Below are 17,181 nucleotides of genomic sequence, written 5' to 3'. Positions count from 1 at the left end.
TTGTACTTTTTTGTTTGTTAATATTTGTTATAATTAAAGGATTTTTGATTTGTATTGTGTACAAAGAACATGAATTTTGTATATGATAAACAATGCATTTATAAAGTATTTCTGCTTACAGTTAGAACTCAATTATTATAAAAGGCATTTTTAAATGGCCGTTCCTCGCTCCAGATTCTGCTTGATCTCCGCCGTATGTTCGCCATAGAAACGGTCCAATTTCTTGTTGAATTTAGAGTTGCGTTCGTTTATGAAGTCCACATCGGCATCGTCGTTGTAGATACGCCTTCTAGAGTATTTCTTTCTACGCTCAATTTGCTGATCTAAATCCTTGACCATATTGTTTATAGCACTCGGCGTATCCTTTGTGCGCAGATGAAGTGTTGTATTTGGACCGCCATAAAATGCTTCGCCCAGCTCAGCCTTCTGTTTCTCGTACTTTGTCATGTCGCGAGGTGGCATGGATTTAACAAGTCGATTGTATTGTCTGGCTGTCTGTGCTTCGTATGTTGAAAAGCCCAGATCGGGATTATCTTTCCGTTGTTTTTTCTTTTCGATGCGATCAGCATCTATGGCAGATACTTCCAGCAGTTTCATGCGCTCGTAATCCTTGCCAGCAGATTCCGCTTCTGCTCGTGCTTTGTCATCTGCCAGCAACCACTCTGCTTGTCGTTTACGAGCTTCCCAGTTGCTGGGCAATTTTTTGCGTGCATCTTCTGCAACGACCTCCTGGTGGTTTTGGGTGCGCGCCTCTTGGCGTTGTTTGTGCAGGTCTAACAGGCGTGCCTTTCGTTCTGCCAATTTCTCTGCAGCAGATTTTGGCTGTTCCATTGTCGATATTTTGTATATTTCTGAGTAATGTTTATATTATTTTCACTTTGTTTGGATAGTATGCTGCCTCTTCTCGAAATGCCATTCACAATGTGCTGCAACAAGTTGGTATATTTAATGAATATTTAACGCGAGAGTGGTATTTTTTGTGATTTACAAAAATTATTATTTCAAAATTAGTTTTGACTAATTAGATATATTTATAGCTTTCTGACATGTTTTTCTTTGTTATCAATTAAATGATTTAATAAAACTGTATTTAAACATAGGTTATATTATTTACGTTTAAAAATTAATTTGAAAGAGTATTTTTAACTATTTTCTGCTATTTTTAGCGGTTTTTGGTTTACTCTTCACAACACGTGCATTGCTTTTTTGTTTATGATTGCCGCGTTAACGCTACCTTTAATTTATTGAATATTTGAAAGAAAGTCGCATTATGAAGTTTGGATACAAAGTGAGTAAATACAAAGAGCAACAGGCAACACGTTAAATAAAATTTACACTTGAAAATATTTACAGTTTTCGAATTTGTTGGGCACAATCTATCGCAATGGAAATTTGGTTTTCACACCTGATGGAAATTCAGTTATCAGCCCTGTGGGAAATCGGATAACCGTATACGATCTCAAGAAGTATGTTACCTATATGTTTTCACTCTTTGCACATATCTAAATTTTGTTTACTTAACAGCAACAAGTCTCGCACGTTGTCGTTGGAGTCTCGCTACAACTACACAAATATTGCCCTGTCTCCAGATGGCAGCTTAATGCTTGCAATCAACGAGACGGGCGATGCACAGCTGATAAGCATGGTGTCCTGCACCGTGATCCACCGCCATAAATTCCAAACTGGAGTGCAATGCGTTAGCTTCAGCCCAGATGGCAGTTACTTTGCCGTGGCGAGAGAGAATCTTGTGTTAATATTTAGTGCTCCTGGAGAAATTACAGGCGAGTACAATCCATTTGTGCTGAAACGCAGTTTCCTTGGCGGTTATGACGATGTCACGTGGTTGGATTGGTCATCCGATTCGAAGCTGCTTGCCATCGGTTGTCGCGATAGCTCCACGAAGATCTGTGCCATTAAACACACGCGGAACTTTAGAACGTACAATCTAAGTGGGCACACGGATGCAATTGTCTCGTGTTTCTTTGAATCGAATAGCTTGCACATCAACACGGTTAGTCGCAATGGTCAGCTATGCTTGTGGGAGTGTAGTATGGCACCCTCTGATTTGGTGGAGGCCGATGAAACAGATGTTGCCCCGCCACAGCGCAAAAAGAAGGCGACTGCCAAGAAAAATGGTTCAGATGAGGAAAACGAGTCGGAGGATGATGTGGATAACCATGTTGAGCGATCGCAAGTGGAGACAAATGGCACGGAAGATGATAATGAAATCAAGGATGAGGAGATCCGCAAGTCGCATCCATTCTTTTACAGTAAATTGGGACGTCATTATTTAGCCAACGAGCCGCGCAAGGAGAAGCGTGATGCACTGCTCACGGCTGCAAATTATAATCGTCAAACCAAGGTATTGGTTGTGGGCTTCAGCACAGGGGCTTTTTATTTGTATGAGCTGCCTGATGTCAATATGATCCACTCGCTAAGCATCTCTGACTATCCAATTTCCACGGCGCTCTTCAACTGCACCGGCGATTGGGTGGCGCTGGCATCCAAGGAAATTGGTCAGCTGCTGGTGTGGGAATGGCAGAGTGAGCAGTACATTATGAAGCAGCAAGGACACAGCAGTGAAATGACTTGCATTGCGTACTCTCCGGATGGTCAGTACATTGCCACCGGCGGTGAGGACTCCAAAGTGAAGCTGTGGAACACTCAAAGCAGTTTCTGCTTTGTGACATTTAGTGAGCACACAAGTGGAGTGTCGGCTGTTACATTCAGTCGCAACAAGAAGTTCCTGGTCAGCAGTTCATTGGATGGCACTGTGCGTGCCTTCGATATTATTAGATATCGTAATTTCAGGACATTCACATCGCCCACTCCAGCACAATTCGCTTGTGTAGCTGTGGACTATTCTGGAGAACTGGTTGTCGCAGGTGGACAAGATGTGTTTGACATTTATCTGTGGTCCATTAAGACGGGCAAATTGCTTGAAGTCATAAGTGGCCATGAAGGTCCAGTTACCTCGGTAGCCTTTTCCCCTGTCCCAACTTCGTCCACGCTCATTTCTGGATCATGGGACAAAACTGTAAAGATTTGGAATTGTCTGGAAAGCAATAGTGAGCATGAGACAATCGATGCCCTTTCTGATGTGACCTCTGTAACATTTAGTCCAAGTGGAGAAGAGGTAATGAAAGATCTTTTATTTAAAGATAAATCTTTTAAGCATGCCATGCTTCCAGGTCGCAGTGTCTACGCTCTCAGGCACCATAACCGTCTTCGATGTGAAATCGGCAACGCAAGTGACCACAATTGAGGGTCGTGATGATTTGGGAGGCGGTCGTTTGGAGACTGATGTTGTGACTGCAAAGACGAATACCCAATCAAAGTAAGTGAGCTTCGCATCATCCTCATTCTAAACTTTAGTTAATGTTTGATTTTTTCTTAGCTATTTCTCGACGATAGAGTATTCGGCGGACGGTGAATGCCTTTTGGCAGCGGGCAAATCAGCAAACATTTGCATCTACCATGTTCGTGAAGCGATCCTGCTAAAGAAGTTCCAGATAACACAGAACTTCAGTCTCGACGGTCTAAATGTGAGTTAAATTCAACGGAAATTAGAGATTTGAGTTGTGATTTCCAATTGATTCATTTGCAGGACTTTATCAGCCGCAAACATCTGAGCGAGTTTGGCAACATGGCGTTGGTGGAGGAACGCGAGCAGCTGGAGGGAGGCAATGTGGCTATACGCTTGCCGGGAGTACGTAAGGGAGACATGTCCGCTCGACGCTTTCAGCCCGAGGTGAGAGTGTTTTCCGTCCGCTTTTCACCCACTGGCCAGGCATTTGCTGCAGCTGGCACGGAAGGCCTTTGCATCTATGCACTCGATAAAGGTAAGTTGAAGATGCATAAGTAAAATTTAATATAATAGAAGAGGCTTTTTAAATTGTTAAACGATGATAATTGCAGGAGTTGTCTTCGATCCGTTCGATTTGTCACTGGAAGTCACACCGAAGGCGGTGCATGAGTCGCTAAAGAGGCTGGAGTATACAAAGGCCCTTGTTATGTCCCTGAAACTAAACGAGTCCAATTTGGTGACCTTAGTGCTGGAGCGCGTGCCATATAGGGACAGTAAGTGCTTACATTAATTTTGGAATGCAGAAGGGGACAGAACTCCCCAATAGCACACACAACCTTGCAAAATGGAGCCAGTTTTGCAACCTTCTTCGCCTTTTTTCCATTTTTTCCCCTGCAATCAATAGCGATTTCGTAGTTTCTCTGTTTTTCGCATGTCTAAAAATAGATGGGAGTTGAGTTGATGTTAGGGTGAAACATTCAAGGCAGCCCACTTATTACCCAACAACATTTGGATCGAATGTGCAAATTTCTTGACTGCGTTAATAAACAGTTTCAAGGTTCTTTCTGCATTCACGTGGCCGGTTAGCAGTTGCCCCAAATGGGGTATGGGCTGAATGGTTAATAACCCCTTCTGTCACTGTCAACTGCCACGAACATAAACAAGCCCTCCATTGGGTGGCAACACGTGTCGTACATGAATTAAAGCTAATATGTTGCATTAATTTTACAGTTGAATTGCTCTGCGCGGATCTCTCGCCGGACTTTGCTCAGCGATTGCTGCAACATCTTTCCCGCCTGCTGCAGTCGTCGCCCCACATCGAGTTCTACTTGCAGTGGTGCTGTTGCCTGTTGACTAAACATGGCTATCATGATGGAGTCTTTCATCAGACAGCTTTGCTGGGATTACACGAAAGTATATCGAACAAATATGAGATGCTTAACAAGATGTAAGTGCAGACAGCCTCCTATGATAATTATAGTTCATTAACTATTCATATCATTTATCTAGTTGTGACTTTAACAAATACACGATGCGCGTGTTGTTGGACAGATCAGAGAAACTCAAGGAGTTGAAGCAATCAAATGGCGAGAACGATGACGCAGAAGATGGTGACAGTGATGATGAGATGCTGCTGATCAGGAATCAGGATGATAAGATTTTAGAGCGCGAGTTTGATGATGATGAAGAGAGCGAGGAAGACAGCGAAGAAAATGCTGAGGAAAGTGACGAATCATCATAGTTCGTTGTCTTGTTAATCAGCACTTACATGTAAATAAATATTATTGTTAAGCAGAATTGTTAGTACGGGAGTAAAAACCCACTCATAGGAAAGTATCCAAAAACATAAATAAAATGATTTAACATAATACTTAAATATCTGTCATGATTTTGCAAATACATTTAAATCATTATAAATTAATTTTTAAACCATCTGGAATTGACATTAGTTGCCCCTTAAATTGAAACAATTTTTTTAGTTGGAATCAAACTATTTTATATTTGTATTTTTACATGCATAATTGTGAGGGGTTTTGTTTAGTCTTAAAAGCTTTCAAAATCAAGTAATTAGAGCATAAAAGTAGATAGATATGTATATATACTAAAGAAAGCTTTGTGAAATGAAAAAGTTGAACTTAACCGATGGAAATTTATGTACACATACGAGTTTTTCGTAGTTACGAGTATTGTAAATAAATGTCTAGGTGTTTTATTTTAATCTTAAATTTGAATTATCCTTTTCTGTTATCTGTATTGTATTTACACAGTTTCATTTTATACAAAATATAATATTCGCTTCACTTAAGTATATTTAATATACGACAATATTTCTAGCTTCTCTTGAGTTTGAGTGTGTGCCATTTGAACTACAGGTAAATATATCAAATATAGTATAGTATAATATAAAGCCACAGCTCTAAAGTGTTATTTGTCTCAATTGTGTGTAAAAGTTCCTAAATAGCATATTTACTACTTTATTTACATAATAATATATACTTAGATATTGATCCTTAGAGGTTTGTAAACTTGTTATTATCTCTTTAAAGCACCAATTAATTTTCTGGCTGATTTAGCTTAAGCGTAAATTTATGCTAGCAAAAAAAAATCAAAACTAATAATTATGATTAAAAAAATAATTATTTAATTATTCCACTAGAGGCAAAGTGGAATAGAATATACTATACAAAGATTATAATGTACTGTCGACCTCCGCTACGGGTTTTTGTAAGTGAAGTTCGACCGTTTATATAAAAATAAACACATTATAGATTAATTCGATTAGCAAAGCTTGCTTAGTTTTGATTGAGGTTTAATTAACAAGCTTTGTTTGTGAATTCACAGTTGAGCTTAAGGCTGAGCTCAAATTTATCCGATGTCTGAAAAATACCCTGTATCCGGTATCCGGCTAACGGATAAAATTAATGCGCTCTTCCACCTATGAAGCATTGACCGATAGGTGGCGCTATTCAATACTGCACCGTGATAAACGTTCACAGCATTTACACTGCCCGATTCTGACACGGCATGTGAGCTATACTAGTTATTATATGATATCATCATTTGTAAGAATTGTATGCCATATTCTGATCTGATTCGTTAACTCAGGTACACAATGTTGAACATGGCTAAGGATGCTATGAGTAGACCGCTTAAAACAACTCCAATTCAAATATTCTATCACTGAGCAATGCCAATTTTTGTAGATCTAGAAGTTCGTTTTGGGATTAGCGTAGTAAAAGCGTTAGCGCAGGAAACTATATACTACATATATACTTGTATACCTGATAATACTTAGATATGGTAATAATATATATGTTATATATGTATACTCATAGCAATCGATTTGTTTGGAGCGCTATAAAGTTAAACTGTATTGCAGTGTATGTATCCTTGTATCGTTGTCTTTGTGTCTTTGCAACATTTTGGGATTGAGTTCCTTTTCGATTTTTTAACGGAGTCCAGAAATGTGTATTCTGGAACTCCCCAAATCCTAGGACGACTTCATCAGCAATATGGGCCAATATAGGAGCACAAAGACAAAGAACAATATGGGAAATACGGCCCGCGACACTTTATCGATCTCACGCCACATGATCTTCTCCACGCCCGTATCCGTGTCCGTCCAAGCCACCGACAGCAGGCTCTGTCGACGGGCTGGCTTGGGGTGGTCCTCCATTGCCCTGCAGCGATGTCTATGGGGGGAATACGAATGAATGGAGGATTAGTTGTTGTTCTTAATATGCATTGATTGATTGCGAACGATGTGGAGTAACCGCATCGATATTTGCGGCTGCGATTACGGTTGCAACTGCACATTACTAAGGCTGGCATGTGTGCCAAGGCAATAGTGACTGGCACTCACCTGGCCTGGCGTTGTTGGAGTTTGTGTGGCCTTTCGTGACCGTACGGCGCCTCCCTCCCAGCTCGCCACAGTTGCACATTGACCTTTCTCCATATTGCTTATGCGCTGCACATACGAGTACACAAAGGATTGCGGTATAGGTAAGGTTTGGTAAGGTATGGGCAGGGAAATGGGTAGAGGCATGGGCATAGGCATGGGCATGGGCATGGACACGGGCATGGAATGATAAAGAAATGTCTTTATTTATTAAAGCGGAACACAGACTTGCGCTTACCATGGGCAGTACCTTTGGTATTCGGTTTACCTGGTACTGGTACTGGACATCCAACACTTTGACAACGACAAATTCAGCGAGGGCAGCGAACACCGACACCATGCATCCGGCCATCCAAAGGTCAAGCGCCTGTCGCATGCAAGTGTTGAATGAGAAGATTAAAGAATTCCGATTAGTTTGGCTCAACTCTATTTCGAGACTTTTTTGTTGGGATCGAGGTATTTGCCTTTACATACGCAACGGGTGGTATATCCGCCCGTAGACCGGTGAACATTGTGACCAGCGTCAGCATGCAGGTGACCAGCAGCGTTACACGTCCCGGTATGGCGTCCAGGCCGAGCCAGAAGCTGAACCACGACAGCATGACAACCAGCGAGGATGGTGCAAATGTCTGGATCAGATGATGGCCAATCTGCCGCTCGAAGCGAAAGTAGACGGTGAGACGTGAGAAGTTGCCCACCTTCTCGGGCATATAGCCATCGCTCTCCTCCAGCTCCAAGGGCTGGCCGAGATTGTATTGCAGCAGTTTTAGCTCTGGATTGAGCGTTACACCCGAGTCGGACCACCGCAGCTTTACCTTCTGATTGTTGGACGAAACTTAAATCGAAGAACGAGATTATCGATAAGCATAAAGCATACTGCAAACGTAAAGGTGTACTCACAACTCTCAATGTAAATGGGACATACTTGGATGTCCATGGGGTAGAGCTGGAACTCCATCTGGCAGGCAATTATGGCATGCATGCGAGCTGCATATCGCACGGTCTTATTCTTGTACAGAGTCACCGATGTGAACTTGTGCGTCAGGGTAGCTATTTCTACAACGAGAGAAGACATCGAAAAGACGTTGCAGAGATGCGGGAACAAAGTTGTTTCGATTAGAACTATGGCATTGGTAGGCACTCATTGTCTGATCTGATCTGATCTGAACTGATTTGATCTGATATCTGATGTTTCAACTAGTGACTACTGCGATGTGTAGGTGCAAGTGGCTTCTTTGTTTGCTCCTGTTCCGAAGAATGAGTATTGTATTATAAGCAAATGACTTCAATTGAAATGTAATGAGCTGCACCTATTGCTTTGATTGAGAGATAGCTAAATACCCTTCAATATCCTGTCAAAGTATCCTAAGGAAGCTAGCAAAACTATTGAATAATTTATGAACGTGTTTGTAATAGTGCATGAATAATTTTATAAAGAAATGAGAAGTGCCTGGTGCAAAATTTTAAGGAATAACTTTCATCTATAAAAATTACAGTTCAGGTTCCTAAGTTCCAGGACTATAGAAGCGGCTTTCTTCAAATCCAATATTATCAAATATTTTCTAAATCGTTAAGTATTGTCCAAGTATAAATTTTTAAGAGGATTTTCTTTAAAGCATAGAGAATAAATAAAGAATCCTTAAAATTAAATTCAACTCTATAAACCAAAACTTTTGATACTCTCTAACTAATGAATTTAAGAATTCTCTCGACTTTTCATTTGAATTCTTTATAAAGGCAATATCAGCATGAAACCAGCATTATGAAAATATCAAGGGCCTTTATTAAATTCTACATTTTTTGAGCAGTATAAATCGATTTTCGTGGGCGCTGACATTGGTGCAACCAACACATAAACCATGAAAACAAGTCCCAGATCTTATCGCTTTTCATGCAATTGTACATTTTCAACAATACTATGGACTTTGGACTTTGGTTTGGCAATTGTTCGCAGACGTATGTACATACATACATATACATATATAACGCCTGCTTTATACTAATGCAGCAACTAAAACACCTTTGGTTGACCGTGACATTGAAAGCGATTTGGTCAGCGTGCGATTAATATCTAACTCGCGTCAGCAAATATTTGGTGTTGTAGGCGTTGATGGAGGAAAGAGGCCGAGGCATCAACTCTTATTTCGCATTTCGCAATGATTTTTAAAGAAGTTTTTCGCTAAGCTTAGAATAGTGATTTTATTACTATCCAATGAGATTAGTGCCAACACGACAATTTTATTATACCCGCTACCCATAGTGTAGAAGGGTATTAAAACTTTGTGCCGGCAGGAAATGTATGTCACAAGGTAGAAGGAGGCATCTCTAACCCTATAAAGTATATATTTTCTTGATCAGCGTCAATAGCCGATACGATCTAGCCATGTTCGTCTGTCTGTCTGTCCGTACGAACACCTAGATCTCAGAGACTATAAGAGATAGAGCTATCATTTTTGACAGCATTTGTTATGTTTGCACGCAGATCAAGTTTGTTTCAAAATCGACAAAAATCGATTAACAAGCAAGTTTTGGTATATACAATAATAAATACTACTAGGCGTTTTAGTTGCTTTGGCTGACAATCTGGTATTTTGTGTGGTCTATGGTATATTTTGAATGGGGTACTGTATCGATATGCCAAATATACTATTTGGTACATTTTCAGTATATTTTATACCGCAATATTTTGCTGTTATTCAAAATGCGTAGCGGGTACACTCGAGCACACTCGACTGTATCTTTCTTACTTGTTTCTCTTTTCTTTTATTCACAATCTGTCTGTTTAAACAATAAGTAAATAGTAAATTAATATTAAATTAACAGAAATGGCGGTTTTCCAATGAGTTCTGCTCTTATACTGTATATAACATATTTTCAGTTGGTTGGATTTATCTATCAGAGAGATCGAGTATGTGGTATATTTTCACTTAAGACTAAATTATTTTTGTGGTTATGGAGTCTATCGATGTATTTCTTACTGAATTTCTTTATTTCTTCTTTTGTGGTTGGAATATTAAGATCTTTTGATTGGTAACGCTGAAGTATCTCAATATTTGAGTAGCTAGCAGTCCCCCAGAGTTGTTGTTCCCCAACAATAAAAGAAAAAGTTTTATACTACGTTTATTTCTGTCCAAAATTTAGCTTTCGTTGTTGGCGCTCAGTTTATTTGTATCGTAAGCTGTGCTGGATGGCAACGAAGATTTGTGCACAATACGATGAATATATCTTTTTTTGTGTGTGTAAAATGTATATTTTCAAATGTGTACCAATATTTTAAGTTTTATAAAAAATTATTTATTTGGAATGGTATATTCATGATCTTATGCTGAACAATTTAACAATAAGATATACATGTGTTTTGCGTAGTTTGGTGTATTTGCTAATATGATATGGAAAACCAGTCAATGACTCGATTTCTCTCAGATATACAAAAGCGCATGAAATAATATAGCCTTGCAGGTATATATTTCTTAGAATAGATTTTGGAAATAACTTTGCTTAAATAGAAAATTATGCCTTGGGAACATGTAAGTCTGCAAGGGTACATAATATTCGGCTTGCCGAAGCGAGAATTTTCGGATATTTACATATCGTATCGATCATATTGCATATGAGATAATTTGTGATCTCTTTTGAGGTTTGATTTATTTGAATGTCAACACAAAAACACATTCTAGTTTTGTTAGTAGGTATACTTAAAGTTTTGTCTAGATGAAAGTTTTTAGATTCTCTTTCATCTTTATTGCGTAGCAGAGAAGTTGAGGCAACATATGGACTTCCAAATCCTAGTAGAAGTTTGCATTGTGTATTTGTTTGTTATTATTATTTTTTTTTTTTTTTAGGTTTTGAGTTGTTTGTATTTGGAAATATTAAAAACAATGGAAATCAAAAGTAAAAAAACAAATACCATATTATTACTTACAAATTAAATGCGTAGATAAGTAAGGAGTGCATGAAGGATACTAATTAGTGAAATCTATTGGTTTTTGAAAGATTCAGCAATGCAACTAAAATCCCAGCCCATATGCACTCACTTCACAAGTTATAAACTATACTAACACACATTATAGGGACAGCATTTAGACTCTTTATTGTTATTGTTGAACTTACCGGCAATTTTTGAATTCAGAAAATACGGATCTGGTTGCCAAAGGTTGTCGAAAAATTCAGGAAGTAAAGTGACATAGTCGTCGCCCTCTTCGAATATGTCATCCGATATTTCCAGTCGGGATTCCATCCAACGTTGATGTATAAACATGTCAACTCTGTAAATGAATATATAATGACTGAATGACGGACGCACATTATCATTGCTCTCTGAAGACATTGAATTGTGTGCTGTCTCTATCGCTTACCTAAAGTCCATATCCTCTACATTAATTGAGTTAATATCTACAACAAATATGCTAAAGTCTACTATCACTGGTGAGCCCTTCTTTGAGGGCGGTCGCATTTCTGTAAATAGAAAGAGACGATAAATTAAATATAATACTTTATTAAATATAATACCATCACAGTCATTAAAATCCGCGTATCGCCACAAAACAGGCGTCGACAGTCTATTCCAAGTTTACTTAAGTAAATTTGAATAATAAAGTGGAAGAATTTTTTCGTGCGCCAATTCATTTGCCCGTTTCTGTTCTTCTCCTCTTCGACTACACATGGCTTGGAAGGAAGGAATACTATGGGTAGGTTATGGATGGTCTAATGGTTTGGGGCATCAGGCATTTTTGAAGTTCAGGGACTAACTGTAGCATGAAGCCCCTAGGCTTTAGTTGTATAGTATTGCACAACTGTGAAAATCGATGAAATCAGAGGCGTTGCTATTCCCTAATTATCTGGAATAATACCGATGATATACTGTGTAGTAGTAACAGCCAACTAAGCCACACTATTCATCACTATAATTTGAGGAATTATTTGTTATTATTAAGCTAACAGCACCCCGATGTGATGTCCACTCATCTAAAATTCGTGCAGCTTGCACGATTTTACCCAACGAATAAAATTGCATTTGAGGACATATGGGAAGCAAAGATATGTGGGTAGAAAATTTATTTATACTCTAAATATTGACTAAAATCGTGGTTTAAAATAATACGTATACTTCATTGCACTAAAATTAATAATATAATCAAAAATAAAAATCGTTTAATTGAGGAACTAGAAAAAAAGAAGAGGCAAATAAAAGTTTTTCGTAAATTTCAGTTTAAATATGAATAAGTAAGATAATTTCGAAAAATAAACATGTAAATTGTAGAACAATGGACAATACATTTTAAGATCTGCCTATTTTAACAATAACTAAATTGTATGATTATTATTAAATTAAAAGAAATTGCAGTTATCCAATGAGTCCTGCTATTATAGATTATATATATAACATCTTTTCAGTGGCTTGGATTTATACAAATTTTAAAAGTGAAGGAGAGAATGAGAGAAGTAATCCATTGCAATCGGGATAAACCCAACAATTAGGTTACACATATAGTATTTCAAGTCCGAAATAACCATGAATAATAATAATGAAAAATAAAGAGGGAAGATGAATTGTGAGAAATGAGTAAGTGAATTCTCATCTCATCGCTTCGTTAAATCGATTGCAGCAGTTCTCACTTCTGACGTTGTCGAGGACATTTCGTCTAAATGTTTGTACGGATGAATACTATATACATGAGGGGACACATATGTACATAAGTAGTAATTACAGAAATTAAGCGAATATATTCCAGCTAAAGCCAAAACGGGCCTCGATGGTGAAAGACCCTGAAATTGGCTGCGTCACGATAAACGCCACACGCAACATTCATTCTGATGCCAACAATGGCAATAAACCAAATCCTAAAAAGTCCATGCAATTAACTCCATGGAACCGTGGAATAAAAAAGCAAACAGAGGGAAAAAACGTAATGAAACATGATTGAGATACTAAAGGAAAAGAAGCAAAAAGAAAGGTGAACGCAGAAGAACAAAAAAAAAATCAAAGCGAATATTAAATAGAAAGAACGCAGTCGAAATGCAGTTCTAGAGACTCGGCCATGTACACACAAATATTGCACACTTACCCTTGACATAATTAGGCGGAAGAACCACTCGGGGCTTCGTTGTGTAGTTGTAGTTCATGTGGGTGTCCGTGGCCTCACTAATCCTGAAAATGGCCAAAAACAAAAAAGAAAGAAAGAAAGAAAAAGAATTGGAAAAAACACAATCGGATATGATACTATATACATCCCATATAGGTAAGAGAGTTAGTTGATGGTAGTTGCTTGATGGTTGATGGCTGATGGCTGATGGTCGATGGTTGAGGCCCAGTTTAGTCATCAGGGGCACATGCAACTATTGTTTGTTGTGAAACTTTGTCAATTTAAGTCTCAACTGCAAATTAACTCACTTCGTGTCTGGGTCTGTCTGGCTGACTGCCTGGCTGCCTGGCTGGCTATAAGTACAATATTTATACATGCAAAATTCAGTATTCTGACAGAACCCTAAGGGGGGGAGGGGTCCAACCTTAAAGCTGCCTGCCCCATACAGAGAATACGGAGAGTATTCGTGCTGGAACCCCATTTTACTGTGATTCGATTCGACCTTGTCGGGGTTTTGTCAAACGGCTTGCCAATACGAATACTGTATGCTAATATTTGTCTCATGTAAAGGTTATTCAAGTATTCCACAAATTCCAAACAAAATGGCGCATATGCAATTTCTAAACACTGACGTTTAATGATTCCTATTAGAAATGGAGAATGAGAATGCTACCAACAACAAACATGGTATGACACAACATCCCAAACCAACTACAGCTACAACTTCAGACCATCTAGTTAGTGCGCCTGACTATAAAATCAATCAAGTCAGTTGTTATTTGCTAAAGCGGATTTCCGTTTCCGTTAAATTTCAAACAAAATCGGTATTCGAAATACGTCAGAGCCCCAAAAAGCCACTGCGCGAATTTCTCTTCAGTCTGTCGGAAGGGAAACTCCTTTTATAGGAGCATAGAAATTTAAAAAAAGGCGTGGCAGTAGACAATTTGAAACTATATAGCCGTGTCTGACTGTTCGTTTGTTTGAATAATAATATGTATGTCAGTTTATAGTTTATAGTAAAAGTTTCATGATAAAGTGCAGTATATGTAGTTTGGCATTTTTACTGATCGTATCTTGCTGCTAAAGTTTTCATAGAAAATTGTAGAATTATTGTCAAATTTTTTGTTATTTTCTAGAGGACTTTGGTAAAGGAAGTTTTTTCTTGAGTTTCCAGTTCTGTCGGTATTTGTTTTTAATTTTAAACTTATAGAAAACTTAGCATTTGATATTTGTTTTACAAGATACTAAAGTTTGTTTAGTTATAATCTTGAACTTAATATTCAAAGGCTTTGTTGTACTGAAAGTAAAGTATGCTTAGTTAAGACCTTGAACTTAATATTCACAGACTTTGTTGTTGATCATATGAAAAAGTTTTCATAATGAAACAATATTTCAGAATGATGTGTTGCACTCAAAAGCTATCAAGACTTTATTTTTCTATAATTGGAAATATTAATAAATTCAGATTCATATCTGTCAAATATCATATTTTATTGCAGTTATCCTTTTGCACAAATAAAATACTTGTATACTTTAAAATCTTAATTATTTCAATCTGTTCTAAACTGAATTAAAAAGATATTACGTCAAAATTGAGTTAAAAAAGAACCAATTAAAGAAACAAATAATTAAAAATGTAGCTAGTTGATGTTGTGATATGATTTATAGAGATATTTTCGAGTCTCATTTGTATTTGTAGTGAGCAGAATATATTCCTTAAAGCGGCATTTTGTGCTTTGAAGGGTCAAGTGTAATTTGAACTCACCACATCAATATGAATGTCAATCCAAGCGATATGAATGCTTTTGTGTTGTATTTGCCCAGCATGATGTTGACGACGGAACAGAAAATGAAACCAAACCTCAAATCATCTCACTTTACATCGACGTGGGAATTTCATAATTCGCTTTAGAAAATCTGCAACACGATATAGCGACAGTGACAGCGATATTGAGTCGTATAATTTATATTTGTTTTATTTAAGATTTGTTGTTTCAAATAATTGTAATTTATTTAATTTCAGGAGCACTGCACAAAGTATAGTAGAGGACATAGCATAAAGGTATTCCGAAAATATTTGCTAAGTATTAAGTTGATATATGTAATTAGATTTGAACAGGTTGTTGAATTGTTCTTTTTTGTTTTCTTTTGGTTCTACGGTTGTTCGGTCGGTTCGGTATAGCTCGACTTGATACCAGCTCAGTTCGCGTTCTAATATCGAATAAAGAATCCGTTGTCCACACGTCAACTACTACCGCAAATCGGACTTGTGTGCTCGCTAGATAAACACATCTGTACATGTACATATGTATGTAAATATATATACGTAGGGGCTGAACATTTATCTCATGATTTCTGCTGTCGGATATGCACATATGTTCATAGATTGTGCGATTATCGGTCCATCTGTGTGGGAGGCAAGCTCGTAAAATGATATAGCTGCCACTAAGATGGCGACAGAGACGGAGACGAAGACGAAGATGTGTGAAGCTCGCTAGCCAGGCAGTCAGGCAGGCAGCTGAGTACGCATATGTAAGTGTAACTGTAGCTGCCACTGTAATTGTGGCACACTTCGCGTCAACAGTCAATGGACGAGCAAGACAATTGAATCGCGTGCCGATTTCACTTAAGCGCGCGCGCGCTTTAAATATTATCGTTATCGTTATCGCCACAATTTTGGACAGCAGTACACAAAGCGAATCATTTATTAGCTTATATAATGGACAAATCCATTGTGAATTTATCCGGAAGTAACAAAAAGGAATCCTGACAGCTTAAGCTTCACATTGACGTTGTCTCATGTGCACATACTACATATAAGAAGAATTGCATTTGTTTTCAAAAAAAAAACAAAAACCAATTGCCATCAATTAGGTTGGAAAAAGTCGAAAGTCGCCTAAAAATATCGGTTCTAAGTAGTTATAATTTGTATAGCATGCACATACATAATACATATATTGTCTATAGGAACTGGAAACTGACAACTGACAACTGACACTGGCTGCCAGTGACACCGACACCGAAACCGACATTGACATTGGCACTGGCGCTGGCAATGGATGCGAATGGGAATGGGAATGGAAATGGGAATGACGGTTCTCGCCATTCAAATTAAAAATTCCACTTCAATGAGTGGACCGCAAGATGAAGCATATCCGGCTAAGCCCCAGTCGAGGAGGAGGTACATAAACACTTTAGTATGTAGATCTGTGGATCTTTAGATCTCTTGATATCCAACAAAAACCAAACAACAACTGTGAACATACAAACATATGTATATGATCATGCATATTTGAATCAAGTTGAGCGTTTTTATTGCAATTTTGATTACTGTTCATAATTGTTTAAATATTTATGAACAATCTGCAGAAAGTACACCAGATAAAAGACAATTAAATTGCTTTTGCGTGACATTTGTATGCCACAAATTAAATCTGTAGATCCATTTATATTAATCATGTTATGTTTGTTTCTTGCGGTAAACTTGAAATGTATTCACACGTAACCGAACTTATTACGTTTAACTATTATAAATTAATTTTAAATTACGTTTAAAAAGCACTGTATTAAAATGTTTTAATTAATGTTATTTGTTTTTTTTTTTTGGCCCGTCAAAAGGCAAACGCTCTTTTGTAACGGCAACACACGAGCTTTCACGACTTGTCACGAGTTTTTCCCACTGCGTTCGGCATTTGGGCATGAAACTCATCGACTGGGGGGATTGGGGGGAATACGATGAGTAACTCTTTTAGGCTTTTGGCAGAGAACACACAGAAAGACAATATTAATTGGTTTACTTTTGCACATTTGATTATTGAATATTTGATTCGGATTTTGCTGGCAGAACACGTATTTGACCTTTCAACTGTTTGGCACTGACACTATTAACCAAC

The 17,181-nt window shown here is 37.9% G+C and overlaps 3 protein-coding genes and 1 long non-coding RNA gene across 5 annotated transcripts; 1 reads left to right on the top strand and 3 right to left on the bottom strand.

Moving 5' to 3' along the window:
* Window positions 1–7: 7 nt before the first annotated feature.
* On the bottom strand, window positions 8–1,037 carry LOC132788837 (pre-mRNA-splicing factor Syf2). The gene has a single exon (XM_060796464.1). It carries the CDS (start codon window positions 829–831, stop codon window positions 151–153), a length of 681 nt encoding a protein of 226 aa, XP_060652447.1. The 5' UTR covers window positions 832–1,037; the 3' UTR covers window positions 8–150.
* Window positions 1,038–1,164: 127 nt separating this feature from the next.
* LOC132788833 (periodic tryptophan protein 2 homolog) lies at window positions 1,165–5,306 on the top strand. The gene is made up of 9 exons (XM_060796461.1): window positions 1,165–1,288; window positions 1,354–1,466; window positions 1,525–3,136; window positions 3,192–3,337; window positions 3,398–3,545; window positions 3,608–3,842; window positions 3,919–4,080; window positions 4,538–4,754; window positions 4,817–5,306. Exons 1-9 carry the CDS (start codon window positions 1,271–1,273, stop codon window positions 5,046–5,048), a joined length of 2,883 nt encoding a protein of 960 aa, XP_060652444.1. The 5' UTR covers window positions 1,165–1,270; the 3' UTR covers window positions 5,049–5,306.
* On the bottom strand, window positions 3,773–4,544 carry LOC132788839 (uncharacterized). Of its 2 annotated transcripts, none has more exons than XR_009632665.1 (2): window positions 4,299–4,544; window positions 3,773–4,242 (listed from the first exon to the last, which is right to left on the bottom strand). It is a non-coding gene; the product is annotated as an uncharacterized LOC132788839 (long non-coding RNA). The 2 variants fall into 2 exon arrangements; XR_009632664.1 differs by having other exon boundaries at window positions 4,306–4,544.
* Window positions 5,307–15,513, bottom strand: LOC132788834 (glycine receptor subunit alpha-2). Its single transcript, XM_060796462.1, is given in 10 exon segments — window positions 5,307–6,971; window positions 6,973–6,999; window positions 7,170–7,274; window positions 7,444–7,572; window positions 7,670–8,040; window positions 8,106–8,261; window positions 11,316–11,470; window positions 11,561–11,660; window positions 13,271–13,353; window positions 15,054–15,513. Coding segments are annotated over 10 exon segments (1,362 nt in total). The 5' UTR covers window positions 15,116–15,513; the 3' UTR covers window positions 5,307–6,797.
* Between the last annotated feature and the right edge of the window lie 1,668 nt (window positions 15,514–17,181).

Source organism: Drosophila nasuta, chromosome 3, assembly GCF_023558535.2.
Source record: "Drosophila nasuta strain 15112-1781.00 chromosome 3, ASM2355853v1, whole genome shotgun sequence".
NCBI classification, from domain to species: Eukaryota; Metazoa; Arthropoda; class Insecta; order Diptera; family Drosophilidae; genus Drosophila; species Drosophila nasuta.
The sequence above is the reverse complement of the archived record's forward strand: the minus strand, read 5'-3'. Positions and strand labels throughout refer to the sequence as shown.